Below are 26,972 nucleotides of genomic sequence, written 5' to 3'. Positions count from 1 at the left end.
GTTTTGTTTCACTGCTGCCTTCCAAGTTCCCAGGGATCTAAATTCTAAAGGAGGGTCTTGTAAAGAGCCCCGTCCAGATGGATGAGATGATATTGCCTGTATCAGATGAGATCTATCCCCTGTCTTTATCTACTGACAATGCAGCAGTGGGAGCAAACAAGGATACAGCCTTTCTTCAGAGGCACATTAACCAAATAAGAGCCTTCTCTTTGTTTTGTACCGAAACCCAAGACCCTGCGGCCAGACCACCTCGTGTAGCTGCCATCCCTGCAGCCACACGAGGATTTACCCCTTTCCCTGCTCAGTCCCCTGTGCCCAAGCTGCAGACAGGGCAGGGCAGATGGGTCCTGCCCGTTGCATTGCCAGGCTGTAACCCTCCCTGCACCCGCTGTCGGGGCTCTCTCCATGCCCCCCCGCCCCGGGCCAGGCAGGTCTCCGCGCTGCTGCAGGGATGGAGCAGCACTCGGGGCTCCAAGGGCAGAGATGCAAACCTGACGCGTGCAGAAGGCGAAAGTTGCTTTGGATGTGCCCTGTTTTTAAGGGAAAGCTGAGCCTGTTCAGCCAAGGATCGGGGCTGTCCAGAGCAGCCGAGTCCGCTCCGTGCACAAGGCTTGCAGTGATGCTTACACCCTGCAGCCAATTCACCTGCTTTCAGATTTCATTACAAGTCCTAAAATTCAGCCCAGGTTTGTTTTAAGAAGTTACCAGAGGCTGAGAGAGCCTGGGACCGATTTATGGCTTCCCATCAAAATCATGTGGTTTTACCACGAAACTTGGAAGCTCTGGCTGCATTTTTTCTTTGGAGATTTTGGCTTTGCTCCAGGTTCGGCTCTGAGGGGTGAGAGTGTGAATCCAGGGTGTGCATCAGGGCTGGAGCATTCCGGTGCTGCCAGTGAAATGGAGGAGATCTAGATCGTTGCAAAGAGAATATTTAATGTCAGGACAACACAGCCATCTTTTTCAGGAAAGCACCGATAAGGCGACGGAAGGCTTGGCGCGGAGGGGAGCTGCAACAGTTCCTTTACTTTCAGTGTAGCTTTAATTTCAACACTTGCCACTTATCGCCCTCGCATCCTGCTCACGGTTTAGCAGCTCGGTGTCAGCAGCTGGGAGCAGCATCCCCACCGCGCCTGCGTGCCCAGCGAGGCTGTCAGGTCCCGCTGCTCCCCTCAGAGCCCTGCTCCCGGACCCGCAGGGCGAGCTGCTGGTGCCCACCAGGGTTAAATATGTGGGCTTTTGCCAGAGAAGCATATTTTCAGCCTCAAACATGTATTGTCAGTGACTGCAGAAAGGTATTTCTCAGCTGCTCCAGTGTCCTGTAAGCCAGCCAGCCAGCGGAGAGAAACAAGCCTACTTTTATTGCTATTTCTTCATATTTCCTGATATTGCCAGTCTGGCACTCACAACCCACGGGCAGATCCCAGAGGTCCTGGGTTTGGATTACAGCGGCGATACTTTTGTCTTTTCTTTGCCTTTAATTTCAGATGCTTTGGGCCCCGAAGAGGTCAGGCTGATACCTGCCCACTGCAGCTGGGTGGGCAGAGACCACAGTCCCCCAGGGTGAGCAGCGCAGGCACGGAGAGCAGACCCCAAACCAGCCACGGCCTGGCATCTTGGGCACAGCTGGGGCTGGGGCATCCCCCTGGCCATGGTGGCACGGGGGGCCCGGTGTCTGCTGTTTGCCCGTGGACCTCTGAGGGTCCCGCTGGGGGAGTCTCAGCTGCTAGCTCTTGGGCAGTGCCTGAACAGATGAAAATAGCGCTTTGTGTTACGTAAAGAACGAGGTCAGGGTGGCTGTGAGCTGCTCTGCCTGCAGCGAGCACCGTGTCCCGCCGAGCATCCCCTGGCGCAGGGGCCAGCGGGACAGCAGAGTCGCTTCAGGGCTCGGGTGGCTTTGTGGTTTTAATTTAGTGGCTTTTTAAAGTAAAGATGAAAGGGAGAGCCAGGCAGCGTTGCATGAGTTCCCCTGTCTGCTTCCAGAGGAAGCTGGTGGGGCTGCGCCGAGCACCAGCGGCTCCGTGCCCGCTTCCCGAACCTCCTCTTGCTCCTTCCCACCGCCAGCACAGAAAAGTCCATGCCGCAAGTGGACCTTGTCCATGCCAAACACTGCACCGTGCCGCGCCACGCTGGCTGGGAAGTGCCAGCTCATGTGTCACGGCCCCAGCGTGAGATGCTCAGGTGTCCGGCACCGCTCCTCCGGCCAGGCTGCGTTTGATGCTGCTCGGCACGTCCACTGATGCTTTTTTCCATTACGTGTTCTCCCATAGCTGTTTGTTAAAGACCACGTGTGATGTTATTGCTGAACATAAACTATGAGCTAGGACGAGACCCCAGAGCTCCTTCCGAGCAGTTATAAGCAGAGCTATACAATGAGTTTGTAATTATTTTACACCAAGCCCGATATTTTCCTCCCCCCAGGGCAAGGCCAATAGAGCGAACAAGAGCAGACCCGTGCCAAACCGTGCCCAGGCAGCGCTTTTATGAAATCTTGGGTTTGTAAGAATTAATTTCATTTAAAACATTCTTTTCGTTTTTCATAAAGCACAGCAAATCCACGGTACTTACAGCAGGAATGCAGTGAGAGCGCTGCCGGGCAGGCAGCGAATTACCCACGGCAGATGAGCCGTGACGGCAGGGTCGCCTGTGGTCCGGCTCACCCTGGGCATCCAGCTGGGAAGCAGGGAGATGCCGGGGTGACTGTCTTGGAGGCAGCGGCGCTGGGGGCTCCGGCAGCTCCCCCCGGTCCTGCACTCCCAGGGGATGTGGGAGGTCAGGCGGATGCCAGCGTGGCCGTTTCCCAGCCCAGTGCCTGCGTGTCGCGGGGCCGTGGCATCCTGCACGGGCGGGATGGGGCATCCCAAATCGTCTGTTTGAGTCCCCTGGCTGGTGGCGGCTGGTCCAGGGATGAAACCTGGCCTGAAGCACAAGCAGACTTGCTCAGGTGACAGAGTGCAAATAATTCAAGTGAGTTTTGGGGCTGGGGGGTGCCTGACCAGTGCTGGGGGCTGGAGCGGTGCTCCGGGATGGGGGCTCCTGCCCTGCACGTGAAGGTGTGAAGGCCGGGGCTGGGAGAGGAGCGAGCCTCTGTCCATCTCATTGCGGGGCTGCTGGAGGCATGGCAGAGGGCACCTGCCCCACGGCAAGACCCCTGCGCGGCGGGCTGCTGGCGGGCCCTTGGCACGGGGTGGGGTTTGCTCCCTGCAGTCCAGTCCCAGCTGGAGGAACAGGCCCCCAGATCCCATTATTCTGGAGTGCAGCCTGACTGGAGAGGGGTATAACTGCTCCCTTCAGCCATTTCCCCCTGCTGCAGCCTCCCAGGACAGGACCCAGGTGGGTGTCTCATGTAATGTGCCCTCTCAGGGTGCAGATGGGCACTTGCAACCTTGGGTGTGCTTCCCCGGCGACCTCGGGGGTCCCCGCGGGGGTCCGGCTGCGAGTGCAGGCGTGGGACATGCCCATGGGAGTTACAGCCCAGAGGCAGCCGATGTGTCCATCTGGCTGGCCCTGCTGCTGGCTGGATCGCTCCCTGCCGCGCTCACCGGCGCTTCCAGAGAGGCTCCTTTGCTATAAATCCCAGCCTCCCACCTGGCTGGTGGGCTCTGAGCCTGCTGGAGAGCTGATAGTGGTGAACGAGAGGAGGATTAGAAGGTTTAGCAGGTGTCAAGCCTCATCTTTCATCCTGCTTGCAGGGAAGTCCGTGGCTCGCTCTTCCCCGCTCCCGTGCAAGCCCCGCTGGAGCCGGGGCTGCCCTTTGCGTTCGTGCTCGCTGCTGTCCTGGAGGGAACAGGAGATGGGGTTTGCAATAGTGCAGGGTGAGCCGGCAGCCCCCCGGGCTGCAGCAAGGGGTCTGCACTGTGCGCAGAGCCCTCCGGGCACCGGCCAGCTTTGAGCGGTATGTTTTTGCTGGTTTTTACTGGCTAGATGAAGCTCTTGAGAACGAGAGGTCAGCAGCGTTCCGGCACAGTGTGGCATGGCACAGCCAAACAGCCAAGGCCGGTGGGATGCCCCGGGTGCGGCGAGCCGGGCGATGGAGTTTGCCAGCCGCGGTATCAGGTTGAGCCACGTCGCTCCGCGGTTTGCTGGGGAGAGCGTGAGAGCGCAGGGCTGGGCGCGCTGTTTATTTTGGTTAAATTGAGTTTTCTCCGGGAGATTGGGGGGCGCGGGGGGCCTCCAGACAAGGGGCTTTTGTGAGCCAGGCTGCAAGCCGATCCCCTTTTGTGGTTTTGCTTTTTTGGATGATACAATTTGTTATTCCAAGAACTACCCAGCAAATGGACCCCATTAGCTGAGTTCCCGAGGTGGCTGGAGCCGGCGCTCATGGTGCCTTTGTCTGCACCCACCTCGATCCCGATGGGAGCTGATGGGGCTGCGTTACAGCAGCACCTTTGCCCGCAGACAGTGCCTGGGGGAGATGGGGGGCCGGGAGCTGCCGTCCCTCCCTGCAGGCTGTGGAGCCGCAGCTGTGCTGACGGAGCATCTTACGGGATTAGCCTGGGCTGGGAAGTTGAGTGGGACAAGAGGAAAGTACCGGGTTTGTTGAATTCTTCGGCACACTCATGTCCCTGGCGGCATGTTGACAATAACCCAATTGTTGCCGCACTGCTGGGAACCAGAGCCAGTGCTGGAGCCCATCCATGGGGCAGCCCTTTTGCCCCCTCGGATGGGGCTGGACCCTCACACTCGGCAGGAGCTGTGGGAGTTTGCATCCCTCTCTGCCCTTGCCACAAGGGCTCTGGCCCCAGCCCCAGCTGGTATTTAAGGTTTTTCCCCTGCAGCACCCCTGGGGAGCACACTGTCCATGAGCGGGGCCGACCGTCCCAGTGAGTGCGTTGGGAGCAGGGTGGGAAGCAGAGGGGCAGCCGCAGCATCAGGGTCTCACAGCAACAGCAGGTGCCCGCAGCGGCTCTGCAGACCCCAAGCAGGACATGGGCACTTCTGTGCCACAGCCGCACATCCCTGGCACTGAGCGGCAGCCCTGGCGCTGGGGGCAGCACACAGGGTCCCGCCGGCAGCCCCCCACCGCGCGTGCCCAGGCTGCCGCGGGTCCGGGCAGATGGCATGGCAGCCTTGTGCTGTGGAAGCCTGGCCCTGGCTCCGCAGTGCCAAGGGATGTCCATCCTGCTGGGCAGCCCAGGGCTGGGCGGTGCAGTCGGAGCATCCTTGGCCTGCTTGGCGTTACCTCCTGCCGTGCGGGGATGCTGCTGGCTCTGTTTGTGTTGGCTCCATTGGGCTTCTTCCTGCATGCAAGCCGGCTGGAGCTGGGCAGGAGCCAGTGGGTTTATAAATAAAGGCATCGGACACCTCTCTGGGTGGTGCTGAAAGCTCCTGAAATAGCCCTGCTGCCCCGCCAAGGCGCGCATGGCCGGGATGTTGGCAGAGGCAGCCCCGGGGCTGGGTGTGGGAGCAGGGCTCCCCCCACTCCCCAGCTCCCATCCTGGCTGTCCTCACGCCACAGCCCCTCCATCTCCCTCCCCAGCCAGGCTCACAACAGCCACTCCTGCAGCACCGGGACAGGCTGCCCCGGCTGGCCAGGATGTGTCCCAGCTCCCACCAGCCTCCAGTGGGACGTGTCCCCCAGAGCTGGCTGTCCCCCAGCGAGGAGGGATGCCCCAGGGGTGGGCAGCAGGTGCTAGCCATGCTTGGGGATGGGTTTGCTGCAGAGGCTGGGTTCAGGATGCTGCGTTCTTGCAAGGGGAGCAGAGCATCCCTGGGGCACGGTGTGTGTGGCGCACCACACGGAGGGGGTGCCGTGAAGCGGCCCCTTGGCCAGCGCTGGTTGACAGAGGAGAGCTGGGAGGAGAGCTCTGGCCTTACGGCTTCGCTGTGTTTTTGCTGCAGCGCTGGCCTGCTGCGGGCAGAGATGGGCAGAGGCTGTGGGATGTTGGCCTTGCGTGGCATTTGCTTTTTGCCGTCGGAGGAAGCCTGGCTCACCAGGGCCATGGTCTGACCCTGGCAGAGCCCAGTGGGGGCCGTGGGAAGGGGCAGCTGTAACATCCCGACAAAAGGAGCCCGGCAGTGGGCAGGAGACGGTGCCGGGAGCCAAGCGCAGGGGCAGGACCCCATCCAGGGCTCCTCGCGCCGGCCGCCTCCACTCAGCGCTGCCTGCAGCGTGCTGGGAGGGACGGAGGCAGCGGTGGCCTCACAGACCCCGGTGCCTCCCTTGGGGGCCAGCAGCTGCGTGCCAAGGGCCAGCGCAGACAGCAGGGTTCCCGGCACCCAGCCGTGGCCAGAGCCATCCTCCCACCAGGCCCCCGCCAAATTCCACCCAGGGCCTGGCATTTCAATGTGCTGTGCCTTCGGAAAACAGCGTTTTAATGCTCTTGCTGTAAATGAGGTGGAAAATGTCCGTGGGCTTGTGCAGGAAGGCTCCTGGCAGCCCAGCCGCCGTAGGCGTGCCGGGGACTGGCTGAGCCCTGGCCAGGCGGCTGGGGATGGGGTGGGATCCTCTGGATCCCCCCGTCTCTCCGGGACTTCCCTGCCATTGCAGGCTGGCTCTGCTTATTCCTGTTATTTCCATAGCAGCGGTGAGGCTGGGGAGCTTTGGGGCACACGCTGTCCCTCCTGCGGTGAGCCTGGCGGGGGGCTGTCACCCCTCCCTGGGCAGGGATCGGGGGGTATCGCCCGCTGCCCCCCCTGTGCCACCCCAGCCTGGCCGGTGCCCGCAGAGCCTTTTTCCGCTCCGTTCCCACACAATAGCTCCCAGGCTGAAGGCTGAAGGGTTTCTTGCGTTTCTTTTCTGGTTTTGTTTCATGATTTTTTTTAATAATTATCTCCTAGAAAAATGGGATGAATAGGTCGATTTAATTTTTTCGCCATGTTTCATTGCCACATGTGAAGGCTCATAAATTCCAGGCGAGTACGGCAGCGCAGTGCCCGCAGCAGATGCCCAGCACTCGCTTCAGCCGGGGCTGCTACGCGCCTGCCATTTCCTAGAAGGCAGCAACGTGCCAGCGCCAGCCCTGGGTCTGGATCTGCACCTGGGGTCTGGATCTGCTCCCCGAGTCTGGGTCTGTGCCTGGGGTCGGGGTCTGTGCCCCGGGTCTGGGTCTGCTCCCTGGGTCTGGGTCTGTTCCCTGGGTCTGGGTCTGCTCCTTGGGTCTGGGTCTGCACCTGGGGTCTGGGTCTGCTCCCTGGGTCTGGGTCTGCGCCTGGGGTCTGGGTCTGTGCCCCGTATCAGGTCTGCTCCTCAGCATGGGGGGAAAATGAAGATCAGCATTGGGGTCCCTTGGGTGCAGGAACGGGTGCCAGTCCCCTCCTGAGTGCCACAGCAGCCTTGCAGCACCTGTGCCCAGACAAGGGGGTACCCCTGTGTAGAAGTGGGGAGTCCTCAGTGGCCTCAGTGCCATGCAGCTTTTGGCCCGCATGGTCTTGGGCAGGATGAGCCCCTCTTTGGGGAGTGGGTCCTGAGCAGGGATGGAGGGAGGTTCCCACATGACACAGCCCGGAGGAAAACTCTGCCTGGAAAAGAGGAGCTGAGTGTTTTTCCAGCTTGAAGCCTAAACAAAAGGTTTTGTAATAAGTGCATCCCCTGGCCTTGGCTCAGCACCCGGCTCAGCTGGCCACAGCACAGCCCTCCCCAGCCCCCCCGGGTTGGTCTCCAGTTTTGCACCCCGGTGTTCCTGGGATGGAGCATGGTCCTGCACCGTCACCACGTCAGGCTCCGTCCCATCCTCCAGCAAAACATGTCCCTGGGAGACTGCAGGGACACAGGGACAGCCCTGAGCGCTGCCAGCTGCCTGCCTGTCCGAGGGCTGGTGTCTTTAAGAGAAATAATTGTTCCACTAAGGTAATATTCTGTATATTTTGCACTGATTTCCACTGGTGCTTGAACTCCGGGTCCCCAGTTTTGCTCAGCCAAGGGTCGATGCCAAGGCAAAATGCTCTGTGCCCGGTGGCGAGGCAGGGCTGGCCATGGTGCTCCCCAGCCCGGGAAGGTCACTGGCTCCTCCATGCCTTTCCCAGCCACCTCGCTCCCAGCGCTGTCCCGGCTGCTCTACCCACCTGGCTCCAGAAGCTGGTTTTCCCCTGGGATGGTCTGGGGCACAGGGAATCCATCCCATTTTCCTCTGGGCTGCCCTGGCGCGGTCTGGGTCCAGCTGCTCCGCAGGGCACCGTGTGCCTTCGGGCAGGGCGGTGGTGCCGGATGGTGCCGCGTCAGGAGAAGCAGAAGCAGTGGGAGATGAACCTGGTTTCTGGGCGCAGGGGTCCAGCCAGGTGCAGGTGAGGGGGATCTGGAACCTGTTAATGCAAATTAAATGAGATACTCAATTGCACTGGAAATTAGGCGCCTGGCAATAAGATTGTGGCTTCAGGTAGCGGCACACTGTGTTAGTTGAGGCTGACAGCTCTTTGTTTATGACAAATCGAGATGGTGCACGTGGGGATGGTGAACAGCTCCTCGTGTCCCCTGGGATGCAGCACCCAGCTGGGCAAGACCCGGGAACTCCGGGAGAGGAGGGGAGCAGAGCTGCCCCGTGGGACTCGCTTTGCCACAGGGTTTGGGGGAATGGGAGTTTTGGTGTAATCCTCAGGAAAGCAGGGCTGCTGGAATTCCCTGTGAGGCTTTCGGCTCCAAGACAAAGGAAATGTGGAAACTTAAAAAAAAAAAAACCAACAAAACAAATTGAAAAAATCAAAGCAGCTGATTCAGTGATGTTGAAACATCTTGTGACAGTGTCAGACAAATTTTTTCCAAACAATATTCTGGGAAAAAATCAGCCTGGTTTTACACAACCCGTGTCCGTCCCAACGGAAAGGCACGTGCTGGGGAGCAGCGCGGGGGCTGCCCGCAGTGGGATCAGTGCACGGAGCCCCGCAGTGCTGCGGAGCCCTGGGAGCGCAGCCTCGCTGGGCACCCACCGTGGTGCTGGTCAAACTGGAATGGGTGTTCAGAGTGCGGAGGAAAACCTGAAATCCAGGGCATTACAGCGTGCGGAGGAAAACCTGAAATCCAAGCCGGCAGCGGGGCCAGCGCCGGCCGGGCGGCGGGAGCGTGGTTTGTGGTAGCGTCTTGTCAGAGTTTCCAGTGAACACCTCAGGCTTGCTGGGATCTCGCATCAGCTCACATAAATTAAATTAAATTAAATAAACTAAAATGCTGCCTGAAAAGCGTGTGCTCCATCCCGTCGCTGGGGTGTGAATATGTGTGAGCAGCTCTGGTGCTGCTGCTGTGCCAGAAAAGCTCCGGTGCACGGCCCCGGGGGCAGCAGGGAATGGGGGTGAGGGCAGGAACAGGGATGGGAACAAGGGTGGGGACAAGGATGGGGTGGTCAGGGCAGCAGGATGGGAGGGTTCTGGCTGTGGGGCAGTGGGGGACGAGGGTCCTGCCAGGAGCCCCCACCATCCAGAGAGAAGCCACCATTCATTTTCTTCACTGGGCTAATTGTGAGCACAGCAAAGCCACGTGCTTTAACCCCCTGACTGCCCCGACCCAAGGCTGGGCTTGTCAGTCACCCCCCCGGGCACGGCGAGGGGCCCCGCAGCTGGAGGGGTGCAGCCCCCACTCCTCCTCCCTGCCGCCCCGCAGCTCGCTGGGCTCTGCCGCTGCCCACCCAACACCCCGCAGGTACCGGTCCCCGGCGGGATGCTCTGTGCATCCCAGGCAGGGGTGGGGGTGGCTCGGAGGGGAGCGACCACCCCGGGGGGGGTTTGCTGAGCAAATGGGGCAGGGAGGGTCACTGTGCCAGTGCTGCCCGGAGGGGTGCCAGGGGGCAGAACTGGGGCCTGGGACCCCCTGCTGCCCCGCTGTCCCTGGGGGGCAGCTTCTCACCCCGGGCAGCCCCCAGGGCGCGGGCAGGGAGCGGCAGGTGCTGGGCCACGTGCCACGTGCCACCGAGGCGAGGGCAGCGGTGGTGCGGGCAGGGCTGCGGCACAGCCCCGGCAGGTAACCCTATCCCCCCGCGCCCCTGCCGCCCGCCTGCCGGCGAGGGACGCAGCCCAGGCTCCCGCTCCTGAAATTTATTTTAATGTAAACCTAGCTCTAAGGCAGCTTTTTCTCATTTTTAAACTATTTCATATCAATCCTTGGCCTGACATTTGTTTTCTTTGAGTGCGGTGGGGAGCGTGGTCGGCATTGCTGAGGATATCTCCTCAGGAATCTTGGCAGAGGCGGCTCCCTATCTTTGAAGCAATGGCAAATGCAAAACAGAAGGCAGATATTAGAGAAGCATAAACAATATTTTCCCCCTGCTAACCCCAGAAGCGGTGCAGCGGCCGGCTCAGTGACACGGCGGTGGGGGGACCCCGTGCCCGGACCCCACCGGCAGCACAGCACCTGCCTGGCCCCCAGCACCACTCTGGGGCAGGTCCCCATCACCTGCAGCCAACACCACTGGGCAGAGGCACGTGGCTAATGTGGTCCCAAGGGCTGTGACCAACCCGCCGGGACGGGGAGCGGTGACAGCCGAGGAATGGTCATGCCAGGAGAATTTGCAGTGGATGGGGGAGGCTGGTGCAGCTGGGGGTGCCCCCATTGGGGTCTTGCACTGTTGGGGGCTGAGAGCCAGGCTCTGGGGTCACCCCCTAAATGCTCACACCGAAGGAAATGCGGCTTTGGGGGTGAAGCTGTTTTCCCTGGCGTGTTACAGCAGAGGGGTTTGCAGGACGTGCAGGGCCGGAGCAGGGGCTGCCCAGCCAGGCGGGATGCAGGCAGCGCGGGATCAGCCAGGAGCACGCAGGCTCACCTGGGGGTGTTGCTAAAAAACTGGAAGAGGAGAAGAAACGGAGATCAAAGGCCTCAGCAAAACCCAGAGACAGGATTTCAACCCCTGACATTAAAATAAAATGACTGTTAGGATAAACATTGCAAGGCAGCTTCCCATCGCGGGCAGCCGGGCTCGCCGGCGGGCAGAGGCTGGGGTTATGTTCCTTGGTGTTTCACGCAGAAGAAGTTCTCTTGGCAGCTCACAAATTTGCCGTCATGTCTGGGCAGCTGGGAGAGCAGCGGAGGGCGGTGCTGGTGAGGTGCTCAGCCCAGGAAAACACCAGCGTGGGGGACGCCATGGTGGTAACGCTGTGCCGGGGAGCGAGGTGCCGACCAGTGGCACCAGTTCTGCTGAGAGCAGCTCGGGAGCTGCTGTCCCTGTGTGCTCCCGCTGCTCCAGAGCCTGTTTCCAGCGTGGTGCGAGGCCGCGATGGATGGAGCGTGTCTGTCCTGTGGGAGGGCAGCTGCCGCCGTTGAGGGTCCTTGTTGCAACTGGAGCCACCATGGGGATCCTTGAAGGTGGCAAGAGGAGAGCCGGGTGTCGGGGCTGATGAACGGAGGGGCTGGGATGGCGGCGATGGGGTCTGGGGCAGGAGAAGCTCCTGGACACGGTCGAGCAGAGCAGCTGCTCGCTGCTTAAAACCTAATCCACTGAGGAATGAACGTCCGTTCAGACCTGGCCTCTCCTCTTTGCTCTCAGCAGCTTGGGCATTTCTTGTCACCTTCACCGCCTGCCCTAAATTTCATCCCAGCGATGGATCATTAGGTGCTGAGGAAGTGGCTGAAAATGCTGCTGTGCTTGCGGTGAGGCCTTGGAGAGCCAGGCAGAGATGTCCAGCTTAGGGCAAGGTCCTCCCAAGTGAGCTCTGAAGGCACCGTAGGGCTCCTGCCCTCACCAGCGGCTCCGCACGGCACCGGCTCCCCTGGTGCTGTTACGGGCTCCCGCTGCTCCTCCATCGCCCGCATCCCCCCACGCAGGTGCTGTGGGGCTGGGCAGCGGCAGCGTTGCTGCATTCGCTGAGGCGCAGGAGCTGCCTCCCTCGCAACGCTCATGCAGGCGCAGTGGGCTCCGGCAGCACCACCCCAGCTCTCGGCAGGGACTGTGTGGATGGGGACACGGGAGGTCTCTGGGGCATCCCTGCCCCACACATCCTGGCCCACGGTGGGGGCAGCAGCCCCCCCCCGAGCAAGCTGCCCTGGCCACTCCGAGCACCCCTGCCCCAAAAGGCTTAGGGCCGGACTGCAGCTCGTTATAATAAAGCAAATGACCCCAGCACGAGGCTGGAAGTTTAAATGTCTGCGGTTGATGGCCACTTGCCTGCAAATTCCCTGCAATGGGAATCGCTCTCTGCGGGTCCCTCCAGGCTTAGCAGATTTCTTTGCAAAATACCCGTTGCATTAGAAAACACGAGAACCCGTGCGCAGGAGCGGTGAGGGCAAAGTGGCGTCTGACCCACAGACCCGGGGTAGACACCGACTGCTTCCCACCAGAGCGATGTGTCCCCGGAGCAGGGGGGCTTTGGCTGGCTGTGCCGGTGTGCGTCCCTCGGAGCGATGCCCCCAAGCTGCTGCAGCTCGCTGGGGCTCACAGCCCGTGTCCCTCCCCGGGGCATCTGTGCAGATGGTCCACATCCCGCACCAGGATCCAGGCACAAGAAGCTGTGCTCAGGTACCGGCATGAGCCGGGGCTCACGCAGCCATTGGGACGCCGTGCGGCATGGCCCCCACTGCTGGCCTGCACAGACCCTGCGCAGCCCCCAGGAGAGGGGCTCCAGACCCTGCCCAGCGGCAGCCGGGGCAGCAAAGGGGATGGGACCCTCCGGCACCACCATCCTTGCTGCATGCCCCAGCTACGGCACTTGGCTCTTGCTCTGCTCGTCTTTTGGCCATCAGGGATGGCATCACTGCTGCCCCCTGGGCAGGCCACCATCCCGCTGGGAAGAGGAGGAGAGGGGAAGAAGAAGGGAAGAAAAAAATGAATCCCCACAAAAATGTCTTCATAACAGGAAACGTCTCATAAAATACCTGTGGTTTGGCATGTGTGATCCGACTGGTCAAACTATGCACCTGGCAGGCAACCCTGCTATTAATGCTGTGCACAGTCTGGTATTTCGGTGGAGCTGGGGCTGGCGGGGTGGGGTGGGGGGGAGGACAGCACTGGGGAGTTTGTGGTGCAGAAACCCTCCGTCAGGGCCGGGGCGAGTGGGGGGACACGTCCCTTGGGTCTCACTCGCCTCCATGTGTGTCCGGGGGAATATCCCAGCTGTATTTTGGCAAAGGGACCACGGCACCCCAGGGATGCGGTGAACTGGGCCGAGCCTCATGCCCCAGGCAGAACCCGGCATTTCTGTGGCTTCGAGCCAGGATTTTCTACCCAGAGCCGGGTCCAAGCCAGCACGGACCCAGAGGTCTCTGTCTAGGTCTCCAAATGCCATGGTGCCCGCCATTCCCCATTCCCGAGGGATGGCTTCATCCCCACGGGCACTCTCGGCTCCAGCCGTGGCCAGGCACGTCGGCAGTGATCAGCCGGGTCCCCCACGCTCAGCGGAGGAGTTTTGACAGCTGGAGGTGAGGGATTAAGCCCTGAGCTGTGACCTGCGGCAGGCTCACGCCTTGCTGTGCTCCCGGCACACACACGTGGAGGGTCATTAATCCGCCTTAGCTGATCCCTGACCCAGCGGCTTCAGGATCAAGTGGCAGCACCGACCCTGTTGTCAGCACCACCGCCGGACCCCGTGCTCCTTGGCTCCGGGTAATGTGCACCATGGGCAGCATGCACCCGGCAGCGTTCACTGTGCGCAGCATGCACGGGGCAGCGTGCACCGGGCAGTGTTCACTGGGCAGCGTGCACTGTGGGCAGCGTGCACCGGGCAGTGTGCACCGGGCAGCGTGCACTGTGGGCAGCGTGCACTGTGGGCCGCGTGCACCGGGAAGTGTGCACTGGGCAGCGTGCACCGTGGGCAGCGTGGACTGGTCAGCATGCAGCGCAGGCAGCTGGGCAGCGTGCGCTGTGGGCAGCGTGCACCAGGCAGCGTGCACTGCTGGCAGCGTGCACCACAGGTACCGTGCACCACGGGCAGTGTGCAGCGTGGGCAGCGTGCACCACACAGGCCCCTGCTATGGCCCAAGTGCCAGCAGCGCGGGGCATCGCCCGGCCAGCGCGGTGGGGCAGGGTGCAGATCCTGCATATGGCAGATGGCTCAGGCGTGTCAGGAGGTGAGTCAGGACAGGGAGAAACACCCAGCTGGGTTTTGCAGCGAGCTCTTCCAGCAGCTGCCTGCCAGCCAGGTTGCGTGTGTCTGCCTTGTGTCCTACACCCATCCCCGGGTTCCTCCTGCCGCAGCAGCTCCCCCGCTGCAGCCCCCCAAGGCCAGCTCCTCTCCTGCGCCCTGGCACGGCCACGGGTGCCCCGAGTTTCACACATGCCAGCGGGCTGGTGGCTACCCAGAGCAGCTCAGCCCGTGGCCTCTCCTTCAGCCCTCCGCCCTGACCGCCTCCGCAGTAGTTGCAAACGCCGCAGGAGTTAATTAGCACGGAGCCCCCCCCCCCCCCCCCCCCCGCATCGGAGATAATTTGGCTGCAACCCCTGCCTGGACCAGAGCAGTATGGATGGACACAGCCACCACCCACTGCAAGCTGGGCTGGAGGCACCACGGGGCTGTGCTGCAGGGCAGTGCTGTGCCGTTCCGTGCCGTGCCGTGCCATGCCATGCTGTGCCATGCCATGCTGTGTGGTGCTGTGCCATGCCGTGCCGTGCCATGCTGTGCCATGCTGTGCTGTGCCATGCCATGGGATGCTGTGCCGTGCCATGCCATGCCGTGCTATTCTGTGCCATGCCCAGCCTGCTCTGCGCCGGGGCCAGGCGCGGGTGCTGCAGGGGTGGCAGGAGGCTGCTGCAGATGGGGTGGGGTGGATGGGGTTTTTTTGCGTCAAGGAAAATGTTTTCTTGTTCCCTGGGCTGACGGGTGGGCGAGGCTCCGGGTCTGTGCGGCGCGTACAGCAGCTTTTGGATCAGATCAGGTTCATGCATTTAAGGACCAGCTTGTGCCAAGCCTCTCCCCGCGCCCCGGCGCTGCTCTGCCGAGCTGCTGCCTGATGCCTTTGGCTTTCGCAGCCCGGCCTACGGAAACAACGTGCTCGCTCTCTGTTTCAATAGCTCACTTTTTGTTTTTGACTCATTTTATTATTATTTTTAAAGCATGTGTAGTGCAAACCAAATCATCCACCTCCCGCTGGAGTCAGTCCAGCCCCGTGTTGGGTTTGGAAAACCTCCCTGCTTTATTTTTTATTGTAAATGACCGGAGGATGGAGTGGCTCGATGGGACATGGCGGCGTCCAAACCCGCGCTGCTCCAGCCCACCCACACACGCCGGCTGCTTTCTCGGTGCTTTCTCTTTGCAGTGTCCACCCGCGCCGGGGGAGTGCGTGAGGTGCTCCCCACCACTCGCCAGCAGCCCGGGGTGAGCTCCTGCCACAATTTGCAGAAGTGGTACCCATGCCCCCGTGCTCGGCATGGGGATCAGGACAGGGATAGGGCCACACCAGTGAGCCTGGGCGCATGGTTGAAACGCACCGAAGGTCCCATCCTGGCTCATCCCTGTGCCCCAGCAACCCTCCATGGGGGCTGGCGTGGCGCTGGGTTTGATGCAGGGCCAGGGCCAGCGAGCGGCGCGCCGTGCCCCGCGCAGATCATGCTTTTACTGCCAGGTTTAAACAAGTTCTCCATTTTACTGACCTTCAATTGCAATCGCAGATCCCCTGTGGATCACATATATTGACTTAAAAAATAATTAGCCTTGAAGGGCGCAGGCGCGGTGCCTGCCTGCCAGGCCCATAATTAATATTTAAATAACAGGAGCCATAAATCAGCTGCAGCGAACAAGCCCCTGGTTGTGTGCACGGGGAAGCGCGCGGCCGTGTTGCTCGCAGGAAAGTCCCCTGGGTCTGTGGGTGTCTGGGAGCGTTGACATGGATGCTGCAGGGAGAGGGGGACGGGGGGGGCGGCAGCAGCCCCCTTCCACTGGGAAGGGCCAGGGGCAGCGTGCCGGGAGCGCGCCGGGCTGAGTAGCACAAGCCACAGAGTGTTTCTGGAGTGCTGGGGGTGGCACAAGCTCCAGCTGCCTGAGCCCCTGCGCTCCTGCGAGAACAAGGTGACATTTCTTGTCTCCTTTCTCATGCTTTAAGTGTGAGATTTTTTTTTCCTTTTCCTGGAGCTTTCATTGCGTGCCAGGGGTTTTTAACACGTCTACTCACCGACTGCCAGGGGAGCAGACACTTGCACAGTTAGCACGGCGGCGGCGCGCTCTGAAGCCATGCCAGGGGTCTCCGTGCCGCGCCGCCGCACCAGCTGTAGCTGGGTCGGGCCCCCACTCCCCCTGGAGCCAAGCAGCCGAGCCCCATCCCTGTTCCAGCATCCCTGGGGGAGCAGCACCGCGTTGCTGGACCCCTGGTGCGCTCCCCCTGCGTGAACTCTCCTGGCTTAGCTGCTCCTGCTGGGCTTGCCTTTTCCGCCAGGAGCAGTTGTGGTTGAACTACTGGACCGTGCCAGGGGGGCTGGTGCCGTCTCCAAAGGGTGGCAGCGTGGTTGGCCATGGTGCCCCGGCAGCAGAGCATGGTGAGCCCTGTCCTGCAGCGCTGGGGCTGCGAGGGGCTGCGCTCCAGAGCCCCCAAAGCATCTCCCCTGCTCCAGGAGGGAAAAAAGTGGCTCCTCCTGGGATTTCTGCTGGCTGTACTGGAGTGGCACCGAAACCTGGGCGAAGCCATCAGGGGCACAGTGACCCCATCTGCACCATGAACCAGCCGACGTTTGCAACCTGCCCTGGGAGACGAGAATGTTGCACGGCTGCTCGTGGTGATTAATTATCATTTCATAACGCAGGAGATTTCAGGCATGAAAGAGCCTCTTCACAGACACGTCGTGCACACTTTATCCATCATGTGAGACTCCAGATGTTTCCATTTTATTCTTATTAAATCACCGCCTGGAGAGCCCGGGTAATGGGAGGCCTCCTGCCCCGGTGCCGGGCACTGCCGTGGGGGATGGCAACGCACCAGAGACCCCTTTTCCTTGAGGGACAGAGACACGTGCCTGGAGGTGTCAGGCCAGGCCCCCCCCCCATTGCTCCCACAGCCCCTTGGGAGAGCGGGGGCAGGTGGAATGATCCGTCTGGACCAAGGGAGAACGTGCAGGAGCTAAGCCCGTGTCTGGAGACGCCGGGTTGCAGACGGCCACCTCGGCGCGGAGCAGCGGGACTTGGTTTCGCGTCTGGCGCGCTGCAAACCCACGGTCGGAGCCAAAGCAGCTGGATCACCTTGTCCTCCCTTTCCCCTCCCCCCGGCTCCGGTTTCCCCCAGTCCTGTGTCTCTCCAAGGGCTGAGGTCTCACAGAAGGACAGGGGGACGTCGGCGAGCGCGCCGTGGCACCCAGCAGCGAGGGGCTGGGCCACCCCAGGGTGCTGCTTCCCTAGCGGGGGCTCATTTCAGCATCCTGGGAGGACCCCCGTGGAGGGGAGGAGCAGGGGTGAATAAAGCCCAGGTGGGAGAAGAGAGAGCAGGGAAGGGAGGGTGTTAGAGGTGGAGGCACAGGGGTCATACCAGGTAAGGAAAACAAATAAATAGCTGATTCAGGGGTTTGTTCTCCTCTTTTATTTAGCAGAAACTGTATTTTTACAGCTGCAATCCCTTAAAATGGGATTCTTTTTCCCTTAAACAAATCCTTGTAAAATAATGCTTCATAAAAATAAGCGTTCCTCTTCTCGACCCCGAAGACAGAAAAACAATAACGCCGGCAAGGCCCTCTCCGTGCCGCCAAGGAGGCTGGTGGTGGCTGTCACGCGTGTCCCTGGCTGTGCCCACCCAAGCCACAGCAGGGCTGGAGCCTGGCCGTGACCCCCACCCCGCGGGTGCTGCGGTGGGTATGGCACAGCACCAGTCCCGCTGGCTCCGGCAGGATGGGCAGAGCAGAGCTCCTCTCCCAGCATCTGCCATGGCCACCTGCATCCCCGCAGGGGCCGGGCTCCACTGTGCCAGCAGTGGCAGAGCTGTCCCTGTCCCCTCCAGCCCTGGGCACTGCGCAGGGAGCACAAGGGACCCAGTTCCATGGGCTTTTACCAGGCAGGAGAGCAGCGGTCAAGGCTGCCTCATCACTGGAGACCGGCCAAGCACTTGTAGCATCAGGAACAATCCCCCGCCAGGGCTCCCCCCACCCTTTGCTTAAATTTTGTTTTAATTTAGGGGGTTTTGGGGGTGTGTTTTTTTTCTCCAGGCTGCAGCTTTTTTTTTTTTTTTTTTTTTTTTTTCCCAATGCTGCTTCAGCAAAAGTGATTCAGGAAATTCCAATCAAATCCCAACGCATAGCAGCCCTGCCCCTGCTCCCCGGCAGGAGAGGCAGAGAGCTTAATTCTCATTAATAACCACCACGGGTCAATTATTGCAAGAAGGAGGAAAACCAGCAAAGCTCTTTGGCATCACGTGTTATTTAAGCTTGCAAAAATAAATGTTCTTTGCAAATCAATCCGTTTGCAGCTCCGCGCATGGAGCTGGCAGAGAAAAAAGTTGCTAGAGGAAAGGTGTATTTATAGAGAATGTTTATTTTAAATAAACAGGCACTTGAGGCAGAAGCTGCTGCTCCCAAGTGCCGCAGCCCTCCCCTGGGCTTTCCCAGTTGAGGGCTCTAACCCTCACCCTCCAAGCGAGCTCCCAAAGTGCTGCAGTTGAGCCACAAATGCAGCGAGTCTCAGGCTGCAACACTGTGGGTTTGGTCCAGCACCCACTGGGAGACGCAGCACCCGTTTGGGAGATGCGGCACCCACCCAGCTGCTCCCGGGACAGGCAGTGGCAGCCCACGGGAGCCACAGCCAGAGCAGACGTGGCTTTTGTTAGAGGAGACCCTGCTCGCTCGAGAGATGTGACAGCAATGCAGGGCTCCGTGGGCTGTGGGTTTCACCCTGCCTTTTTTTCCCCTCCTCTTCTATACGTTAAAAAGATGTAAGACAAGCCTGATATGGAAATAACCCCAGGCAAACAAGTACCGGGGCAGGCTCTGAAAGGCTCTGCTGGGTGCTCGTCGTTAGTTATTGCTCATAAACTGTGTGTTTATTGTGCATCTCCCAGCCGGCACATGTTGGGAAGGGTAACGCGTTCAGGGCACGTGTGGTTCAGAAAAAGGCAATTTCAAGGCAGTCCTGCTCCTGCCAGGATCCTTCCCAGGTTCCCAGCTGATCCTTGTGTGACAGAGGGTGCGAACAGGGCTTGCAGGTGCCCGCTCTCACTGTTGCTTTGTCTGCAGGAGCAGTGGGGAGCAGGATGCTGTCGGACGCTGTGACGCTGCTGCTGGTCGTGGTGATGGTGGTCGGCCTTCGCTCGGCAGCGGGAGGCGGCGTGGCGGGCTATGCCCAAGTGAAGTACATGCAGCCCATGGTGAAGGGACCCCTGGGACCCCCCTTCCGTGAAGGCAAAGGGCAGTACCTGGGTAAGGGATGCGCTCTGCGGGACAGCGGGGAGGACATGGGGCCACAGCTGCCTGGGACACCTGCTGGCACAGCAGGATGGGGCCGTAGCATCCAGCAGCCACCAGGCACTCATCGTCCCCTCACCCCCGGGGCCGGTGCCCCCGGGGAGCAGCATGGCATGGCTGAGGGTGCTGCTGTCCAAGGCATCTTTGGCCAAGCACAGAGGGGCCATTCAGGTCTCCTTAACCCCGTGCAGAAGGACAAGGATGGGCACAGAGGCTCAGCAGAGCCTCTTGGGCTGGGTGAGCACCCCGGGGTCCCTCCATCCGGGAGCCGGCGCTCAGAGGGGACCCACACGCTTCTGCCCCCATCCCGCATCCTTGCCGGTAGCTTTGGGGCACAGCTCAGGGACGGGAGTCCTGGCACTCGCCATCTCTCCCTCTCACTGCTGTTAAACATGAGCCATCCCAGCAAGGCTTTTTCCACTCCTCCACCTATTCCGTTTTCCCTGGCTGTGTTTTGCACCAGCTGGGAAAGAAAAGAGAGCCAGGGCCGGAGCCGAGAGCCAGCCTAGCGAGGGAAGAGCAGGGCAGAGACATTTCCTCCTCAGACAGCAGCGACCAGGAACTCCACACGTGTTAAATCGCTCCCCGCCGAGGCACGTGTGCCAGCAGAGAGGGGCAGAGGCACCGAGGTCACAGTGCCGCGCAGCCGAGCCTCCCGTGCCGCTTCCAGCCCGGAGCCCCTGCCCTCGCTGGAGTCCCGTGGGCCAGCCCAGGGCTCATTTTATACCCAGCCCTGGCCACGGGTGCCAGAGGTTAGAAGGCACAGGTGGGCCCACTGTGCCCCACAGCAGGAGGGTCATTAGCATGTGTTAATTGCACACCCCCTGGGGAACTGCTCAGGAACTTGGGGTCTTTGCAAACACCACACCTGTTGAGTGGGATTGAGTTTCTCTGGCACGTCTCGGCTCATCGGGGCATCCCTCTGCCCAGCGAGCCCCCAGCACCTGCCCGAGGTGCCCACAACCCCCGCTGCACCCCGGGCAGCAGCACGGTACCTTCGGCTCAAGACGAGATGGAGGGGAAGGTCCGAGCCTTTTCCTGCATGCCAAACACAGCAGTTCCCCACGCGCTCTCCGGGGCCAGCCGGCGGGATGGGGCAGTGCTGGGGCTCCGGTGCCCGCACCCACCAGGTCAGTGCTTGGCCCTTGGGAAGAGCTGCCAGAGCCCCCGCCTTGGGTTCACACAGACCCAGACCCTCCGGGGAGCTGAAGTCTTGGCTCTGCGAGGAGAAACTGGAGAAGGCTTGGCTGCCGGTGGCTGATTTACTGCTGGGCTGAATGGCTTATCAGGAGTTCAGCTCAGCACATATGTCAGAAAACACACAGCAAAACCTGGAGCTGAAGCATGCTCTGAGCCCCCTCACCTCCCTGCCCCCTTCCCAGCTGTTGTAAAGCTGCTCCCTGAATCCCAGCCAGAGACAAAACCTTCTAGCGTAGCGCAGGAACGTTTCAGCTGCTGGTGGGACTGGATTCAAATATCTCCCCGCTGCTTTTCCTTCTTTTTTCCTTTTCTTCCTATACACTGGAGCGGCTTGCGCTGCCTGCTAACTGTGGCGGAGAGAGGAGTGAGCACCCCGGGCTGCTTGCGAGGTGTGATTTGGGTGCGAGCTTTGGCAGGTGACACCAGGCACGGGTTAGAGGGGACAATGAGGCAGGACAGAGCACGGGAGTCCCCTGGACATTACTCTCCTAAAACCCCTGGGAAAGAGAAAACGGGCAGGGAGATGCAGGCAAGGGGGCTGCACGGAGGCTGCTGGGGAAGCTGGTGCCTCCTGGATCCCACCGAGCTCCCATCTCTGCTTAACCTCTCATTTGGCAAGGAAAATCCCTGCTGGCCTTCTGCCCTGCTCAGGGAGCTCAGCTGACTCGCCGCGATGGCGCAGGGCCGTGCCGTGCCCCAGCAGGTTACCCCCAAGCCGATGGGGAGCTCTGTGGGCCCCCCTGAGCTGTGACCCCCACCTGGGGGCCCAGGCCAGACCCGGGGGGCAATGCAGGCTTGCGGGTGCCATCCAGTGAGAGGCAGGGCTGGTTTCCTCAGGGTACCAGACACCTTTTCTGACCCAAAAATAGACTCCCCAGGAGCACGGAGGCAGCTCTGGGCAGGAGATGCTGCGAAATGCTAAAACACTAAAAGCATTTCAGCAGGTATTTGCACAGTTGGGTTTTATTCTGGCTTGGTTAAAACCGTGTCTGTGCAGCTTGCAGACAGGTAAACCCACTGCTGGGTGCTGGCCAGGGCTCAGGGAGCTCGGCATTTCCCCATGCACGTGGGGAGCCAAGGCAGTGGTACCCCACCTCGGGGCAGCGATACAGCACAGGTGATGCCCGGGGCAGGGGCTTACGCCAGGCAAGCAGAATATTCCCCTCTAGCCACCGCACAGAATGTTCACCTCGGGGCAGTGGCCTCAGCTGCAAAGGTAAAGGAGCACTTTTCACCTCCCCAGGCGATGGCAAGCTCCATGGAGAGTCAAGGACTTCAGGGCTGAGCTGCCCAGGAGGTGGGAGCAGGCAGGTGCTGGGCAGCGCCTGGGCTGCTGCTACACGGTGTCCCCAGAGCCAGTGGCCCACAGGTCCCGCTGCTGTTAAAGGGACTCAATCCTGCAGTCCCTGTGGGGCTGTTGCTTGATGCATGCGGCCAAGAGGTCCTTTCCCTTAGCTCCTGCCGACGTGGAAACCTTGCCACTTCCATGCTCCTCTCTGCAGTCTGCTCCCATCTCACCGCCATCCCCTTGCACGGCAGCTCCACCTGTCAGGGCTGTGGCTGGGCTTGGTGCTGTGCTGTGCTGAGCCTCCCCGCACGGCTCAGGGCACCCGCTGCAACAAGAGCTGCAGTAACAGAGGGATGGGATGACAGATGCAGGAACACTGGTCCCAGGCAATGTCCCTATGAGCCTGTGAAACTCACTCTCACGAGACAGGGCTTGGCAGCAGCACTGGAACCAGGAGCTCGGCGTGGCCCTGCCATGGAGCAGCCAACCTCTCCTTCCTGCGGTGTCATCCGGCCGCGCTGGCCAGACCCGCTGCTGACTGCTCGTGGCTGGGAACCACTTCCCATCCTGCTGCATTATTCCTTTGCTGGCCAGTCCATGCTGCCAGGTCCCTCCTCCAGGCGTGCAGGGGTTCTTACCGGGACGAAGGCAGCTCCGGAGTGGCTGCAGGATCTGTCTGGACGCGTCCATGCTCCTCGGGAGGTGGAAAGCTCTGTGGTGCCCAAGCAGGAGCTCGCAGGGGCTGTGCCTGCTCCTTCCCCTTCCCGCTGCCCCAGCTGGCTCTTTGCATTAGCATTCATGGCAGCTTTTGTTCATGCTTCGAGGGGAACACATAACCCCATGCTGCTGCTGTGAAATGCAGAGCTCTGAGACATGCGTCTGTGGTAAGACATGGGCTTTTGAAATTGGATACCGCTGCGGCTGCCATGTCCCAGTTTCTCTCCGCTAACGTCCCCGGTTTGGTTTTCCCGTCTGCTTTTTTGGCCGCCTGCAAGTTGGCAGCTCTCGCCTGGCGTTTCTCTTCACTGCGTTGTGTGAGAGTGTGTTTCTTTTTCCTTCCTTCTTGGGCTCAGCTGTAGATCCTTGTTCTGATTCCATGCAAAATGACCTAGAAAACTAATTCTTTACAAACCATTGCAAGAAGAAAAAAAAAAGGGGGGGCGGGATGACAGAAAACACATTGAAATAATTTTCTGGAGAAAATTTTTTCCAGAATTCAAACCCCAGAAATCCACTTCAGTGCAACACTTCACATCTCCCTTGTCTTCTTTCCCACACCGTTTTCTGGGGTGAGGAGCAGGAGATTTGCAGAAATCTAGTGGCAGTGTCATGACAGACAAGTATTTCCGTAATCAAGACAGCCAAGTGACCTCTATTACAGCCTAGGCTGCGGGCCAGGCTTTGATATATAGATAAGCTCTGAAAATGTTTCCATTACCAAAAGAAAAACAAGCAGGCACCAGGTTTGGAAATGGCCTGGGCTAATTGCTGTGCTTAGGAAAGGTAGAGCCACCTCCGATGCACCGGGAACGGTGCCTGCTGCCGCCACAGTTATTCTTTTCACGTGTCTCAAATCTCCGCTAATCTTTTCCCGTTGACTGAGAAAATCTCCGTGTTGGCGGATCCTGGTGCTCTGGGTGTCCGTGCTCCCAAGGCCCGGCTCAGCTCGCTGAATGCCCCGGCTGGGGGCCACTCTGGCAGACCTCGGGGTCGGACCCCCCACCTCCTCCTCAGTGCCATGCTGGGGCACGCAGCCCTCTGTTCTGCCCCCATCCCAGACGGGACTCATTCCCATGCCGGGAACTTGCCTGTGCAGATCTGTTCCCAATTGGAAGGATCTACCTCAGGCAGATTTAGTTAAAAATTGCCCGGGATGTCAAGGCCCTTTGCTCTGCCTTTTGCATTTTTCATCACAGTCCCATGTACATGCGACTGCCAAGTGTTTCCTTCATTTCAAGCTTCCCAAAAAAGAGTTTGTCAGATTTATTCTTTCTCGCCCGTTCCCGGTGTCACGTGGGAAGCAACACCCTGCCTGGGCCGGCCTCAAGGAGTTATTTATGCTTACGCCTGTGCTTTAAGTACTGAGCTGCGGTGGGCATGTAATCTGGCTCTCCTCGGCTTTGTAGTCTCTCAGCCCATTAGTTTCTTTCTTATATCCGTTTGCAAAAGACCTCTATAAATTCTTTAAATGTCAAGTGGTTACGGCCTATTCCCAGCTGGGCTGACTCATTTGGACATAACCGAGGTTGCATTTCCCTTGCAGCTATTGGCTTTTCCTCCATCCTCAGCGCTTTTTTTCTTTTTGCTGAGTTTTTCTCTGCCTTGCTGGACACGGGAGCTGAGCCAGTGAGCACTGGGGGCATGTCTTAACCCATACATGAATCACCTCTTCAGTCTCTCAAGTACATGTCCAAGAGTTTTCTTTTTAATCCAAAAGGATTAAAGGTCTCCTGAGGCCCTGGACTCGCAGGATGGGGTGGAGGGATTATCCTCAGCCTTGGCTTGCTCCGTCACCATCCTCTCGGCTGAGCCCAGGCAGGAGCGACTGAATCCCACGGTGCTTTCAAGGCCGCTGGGAAGTGAGGCAGTGGGAGGTTTGAATCCAGCTCCTAAAAAAACCTCACAGCAGGTCATCACAAAGCAACACTGCCAGAGCCGACGGCAATTGCTGGTCTTGTTGACACCCTCTCTGGAGGGATGGATGGAGTAAGGCCTGGATTAGTACCCTGGATTCCGGCCAAGGTCTTGCCTCAAGACACTCCTGCTGATGCGGTGGCCCAGAAAGCCACCGTGGCCATGTTTAAATCAAACCATGTCTAGAGAAGGGCGCTCCTGCAAGCAGAGACCCCAGCAGTGCCGAAGCCCCTGGATTTAACACCCTGAGGGCATCACACACCAGGCACGCTCCTCCGTCCACCGGCCCCACTAAAGCTCCATGTCTCCTCTCTCCACAGACATGCCGCCGCTACTGCCGATGGACCTCAAAGGGGAGCCAGGACCACCGGGGAAGCCTGGCCCACGCGGACCCCCAGGGCCCCCCGGCTACCCGGGCAAGCCGGGCACGGGGAAGCCAGGAATGCACGGCCAGCCTGGGCCTGCTGGCCCCCCCGGCTTCTCTGGCATTGGGAAACCCGGCATCCCAGGACTCCCCGGCAAGGCGGGTATGAAAGGGATGCCTGGTGCCAAGGGTGAGCCCGGCATGCGAGGAGAGCAAGGGCCGAGAGGACTGCCTGGCCCCCCGGGGCTGCCGGGGCCAGCCGGCATCTCGGTCAATGGGAAGCTCGGGCCCAGCAGGGTGCCCTGCCCTGCCCGGCTTTCGTGGCGAGCCTGGCCCAAAGGGAGAGCCAGGGTCCCCGCGGGGAGCGAGGGATGAAGGGTGAAAATGGCGTGGGGAAGCCAGGGTTTACCGGGGCCCCGAGGGAACGGGGGCCCCTCCCGGCCCCAGCGGGGCCCCCAGGGCCTGTCGGCGTTGGTAAAACCCGGCCTCGATGGCCTGCCGGGTGCACCGGGGGAGAGGGTGACATGGCCCTCCGGGTGGGCCTGGTGTCAACGGGGGCCTGGCCCCATGGGGCCCCGCGGGCCCCCCGGCCTCGACGGGATAGGGGTGCCAGGCGCTGCGGGGGTGCCAGGGATACAGGGCCCCATGGGACCGAAAGGGGAGCCCGGGATCCGCGGCCTCCCTGGCCTGCCAGGCCCGACGGGCTATGGGAAGCCGGGCTTGCCCGGCCTTAAGGGGACCGCGGGCAGCCGGGGGTGCCGGGAGCCATCGGCGACAAGGGGGCCTGGCATTGATGGTGAGCCGGGCGACCGGGCCCTGGCACATCGGGCCGCCAGGCCCGCCGGGGTCCATGGGCCTGCGGGCAAGCACGGGCTGCCTGGCTCCAAAGGGACGTGGGGCCGAGTGGCCCCCCCGGGATGCCAGGGATGCGTGGCGACCAGGGCCCCAATGGCTTCGCAGGGAAGCCGGGGTGCCGGGAGAAAGGGGCCTGCCTGGGTCACTGGGACCCCCCCCCAACAGGCCCCAAAGAGAACCAGGGTTCATTGGCCTCCCAGGGTGCCGGGGTTAACGGGGGGCCTGGCCGAAAGGGGACGGTGGGATCCCAGGGCAGCCGGGGCTGAGGGGCCCTCGGGCATCCCGGGCTTGCAAGGACCCGCGGGTCCCATGGGGCCTCAGGGTTACCAGGGCTGAAAGGAGAGCCTGGGCTCCCAGGGGTTCCTGGTGAGGGGAAGGCTGGCGAGCCTGGCATGGCCGGACCCATCGGCCCACCAGGAATGCCAGGAACGCCGGGGTGAACGGGCCACCAGGGCCGCCAGGGCCACCCGGTCCGCCGGAGCGCCCGGGTGTTCGACGAGACGGGCATCGCGGGGCTGCACCTGCCGGACGGAGGCGTGGAGGGGCCGTGCTGGGGAACGGCAAGCAGGGAAGCCGCAGTACGGCCGAGGAGAGCTCTCTGCCCGGATCGCACCAGCCTTCACCGCCATCCTCACCTCCCCCTTCCCAGCCTCGGGCATGCCGGTCAAGTTTGACCGGACTTTGTATAATGGGCACAACGGCTACAACCCAGTCACCGGGATATTCACCTGCCCCGTATCCGGCATCTACTACTTTGCCTACCACGTGCACGTCAAAGGGACTAACGTTTGGGTGGCGCTTTATAAGAACAACGTGCCTGCCACCTACACCTACGACGAGTACAAAAAGGGCTACCTGGACCAGGCCTCGGGCAGTGCCGTGCTTGAACTCAAGGAGAATGACCAAGTCTGGGTACAAATGCCCTCGGACCAGGCCAACGGGTTGTACTCCACGGAATACATCCACTCTCCTTCTCTGGGTTCCTGCTTTGCCCCACATAACGGCTGCTGGGCATGTTTCCTTTTCACCCACTTTAGCCATAAACTGTCTTTTTTTTTTTTTTTTTTTGATAAAAAAGTTTTTAAAATTAATACAAAAAAGAAAAATCACTGGGAGAACGCGCAAGCCGTTGTCGTGGGACCTTGCTTCAAGCTGTTTGATCCACGAGTCAAGAGGGTAATTGGAAAGGAGACACATATCAATCTTTTTTGGGGGAGGGAGAAGGGAGGGAGGGGAGTGACTTCCTCAGCAAAGCGTATTTGGAATAAATTTTACCCTACTGACTGTACATCAAACACAGGAACGCACTTGGGATGGCAAGGATCTGGCTCTGCAGTAAACCGCTCTGTGATCCAGGGAGGGTCCCCTCTGGAAGGCCAGACCCCTTCTGGTCTGTAATCAAGTGCCCTTGTTT

The 26,972-nt window shown here is 60.5% G+C and overlaps 1 protein-coding gene across 1 annotated transcript in view; it reads left to right on the top strand.

The window, feature by feature from the left end:
• Positions 1-26,559, top strand: part of COL8A2 (collagen type VIII alpha 2 chain) — a 31,161-nt gene extending 4,602 nt beyond the window's left edge. Inside the window, 14 exon segments of the mRNA XM_037381890.1 lie at positions 18,990-19,172; positions 24,660-25,012; positions 25,014-25,061; positions 25,063-25,179; positions 25,181-25,512; positions 25,514-25,594; positions 25,596-25,672; positions 25,675-25,830; positions 25,833-25,880; positions 25,883-25,993; positions 25,996-26,047; positions 26,049-26,118; positions 26,120-26,522; positions 26,525-26,559. Coding sequence (XP_037237787.1) covers positions 19,007-19,172; positions 24,660-25,012; positions 25,014-25,061; positions 25,063-25,179; positions 25,181-25,512; positions 25,514-25,594; positions 25,596-25,672; positions 25,675-25,830; positions 25,833-25,880; positions 25,883-25,993; positions 25,996-26,047; positions 26,049-26,118; positions 26,120-26,522; positions 26,525-26,559 — 2,049 coding nt within the window. The 5' untranslated portion in view covers positions 18,990-19,006.
• The last annotated feature ends 413 nt before the right edge of the window (positions 26,560-26,972 follow it).

Source organism: Falco rusticolus, chromosome 3 (assembly GCF_015220075.1).
Source record: "Falco rusticolus isolate bFalRus1 chromosome 3, bFalRus1.pri, whole genome shotgun sequence".
In the NCBI taxonomy this organism is placed as follows: domain Eukaryota; kingdom Metazoa; phylum Chordata; class Aves; order Falconiformes; family Falconidae; genus Falco; species Falco rusticolus.
The sequence above is the reverse complement of the archived record's forward strand: the minus strand, read 5'-3'. Positions and strand labels throughout refer to the sequence as shown.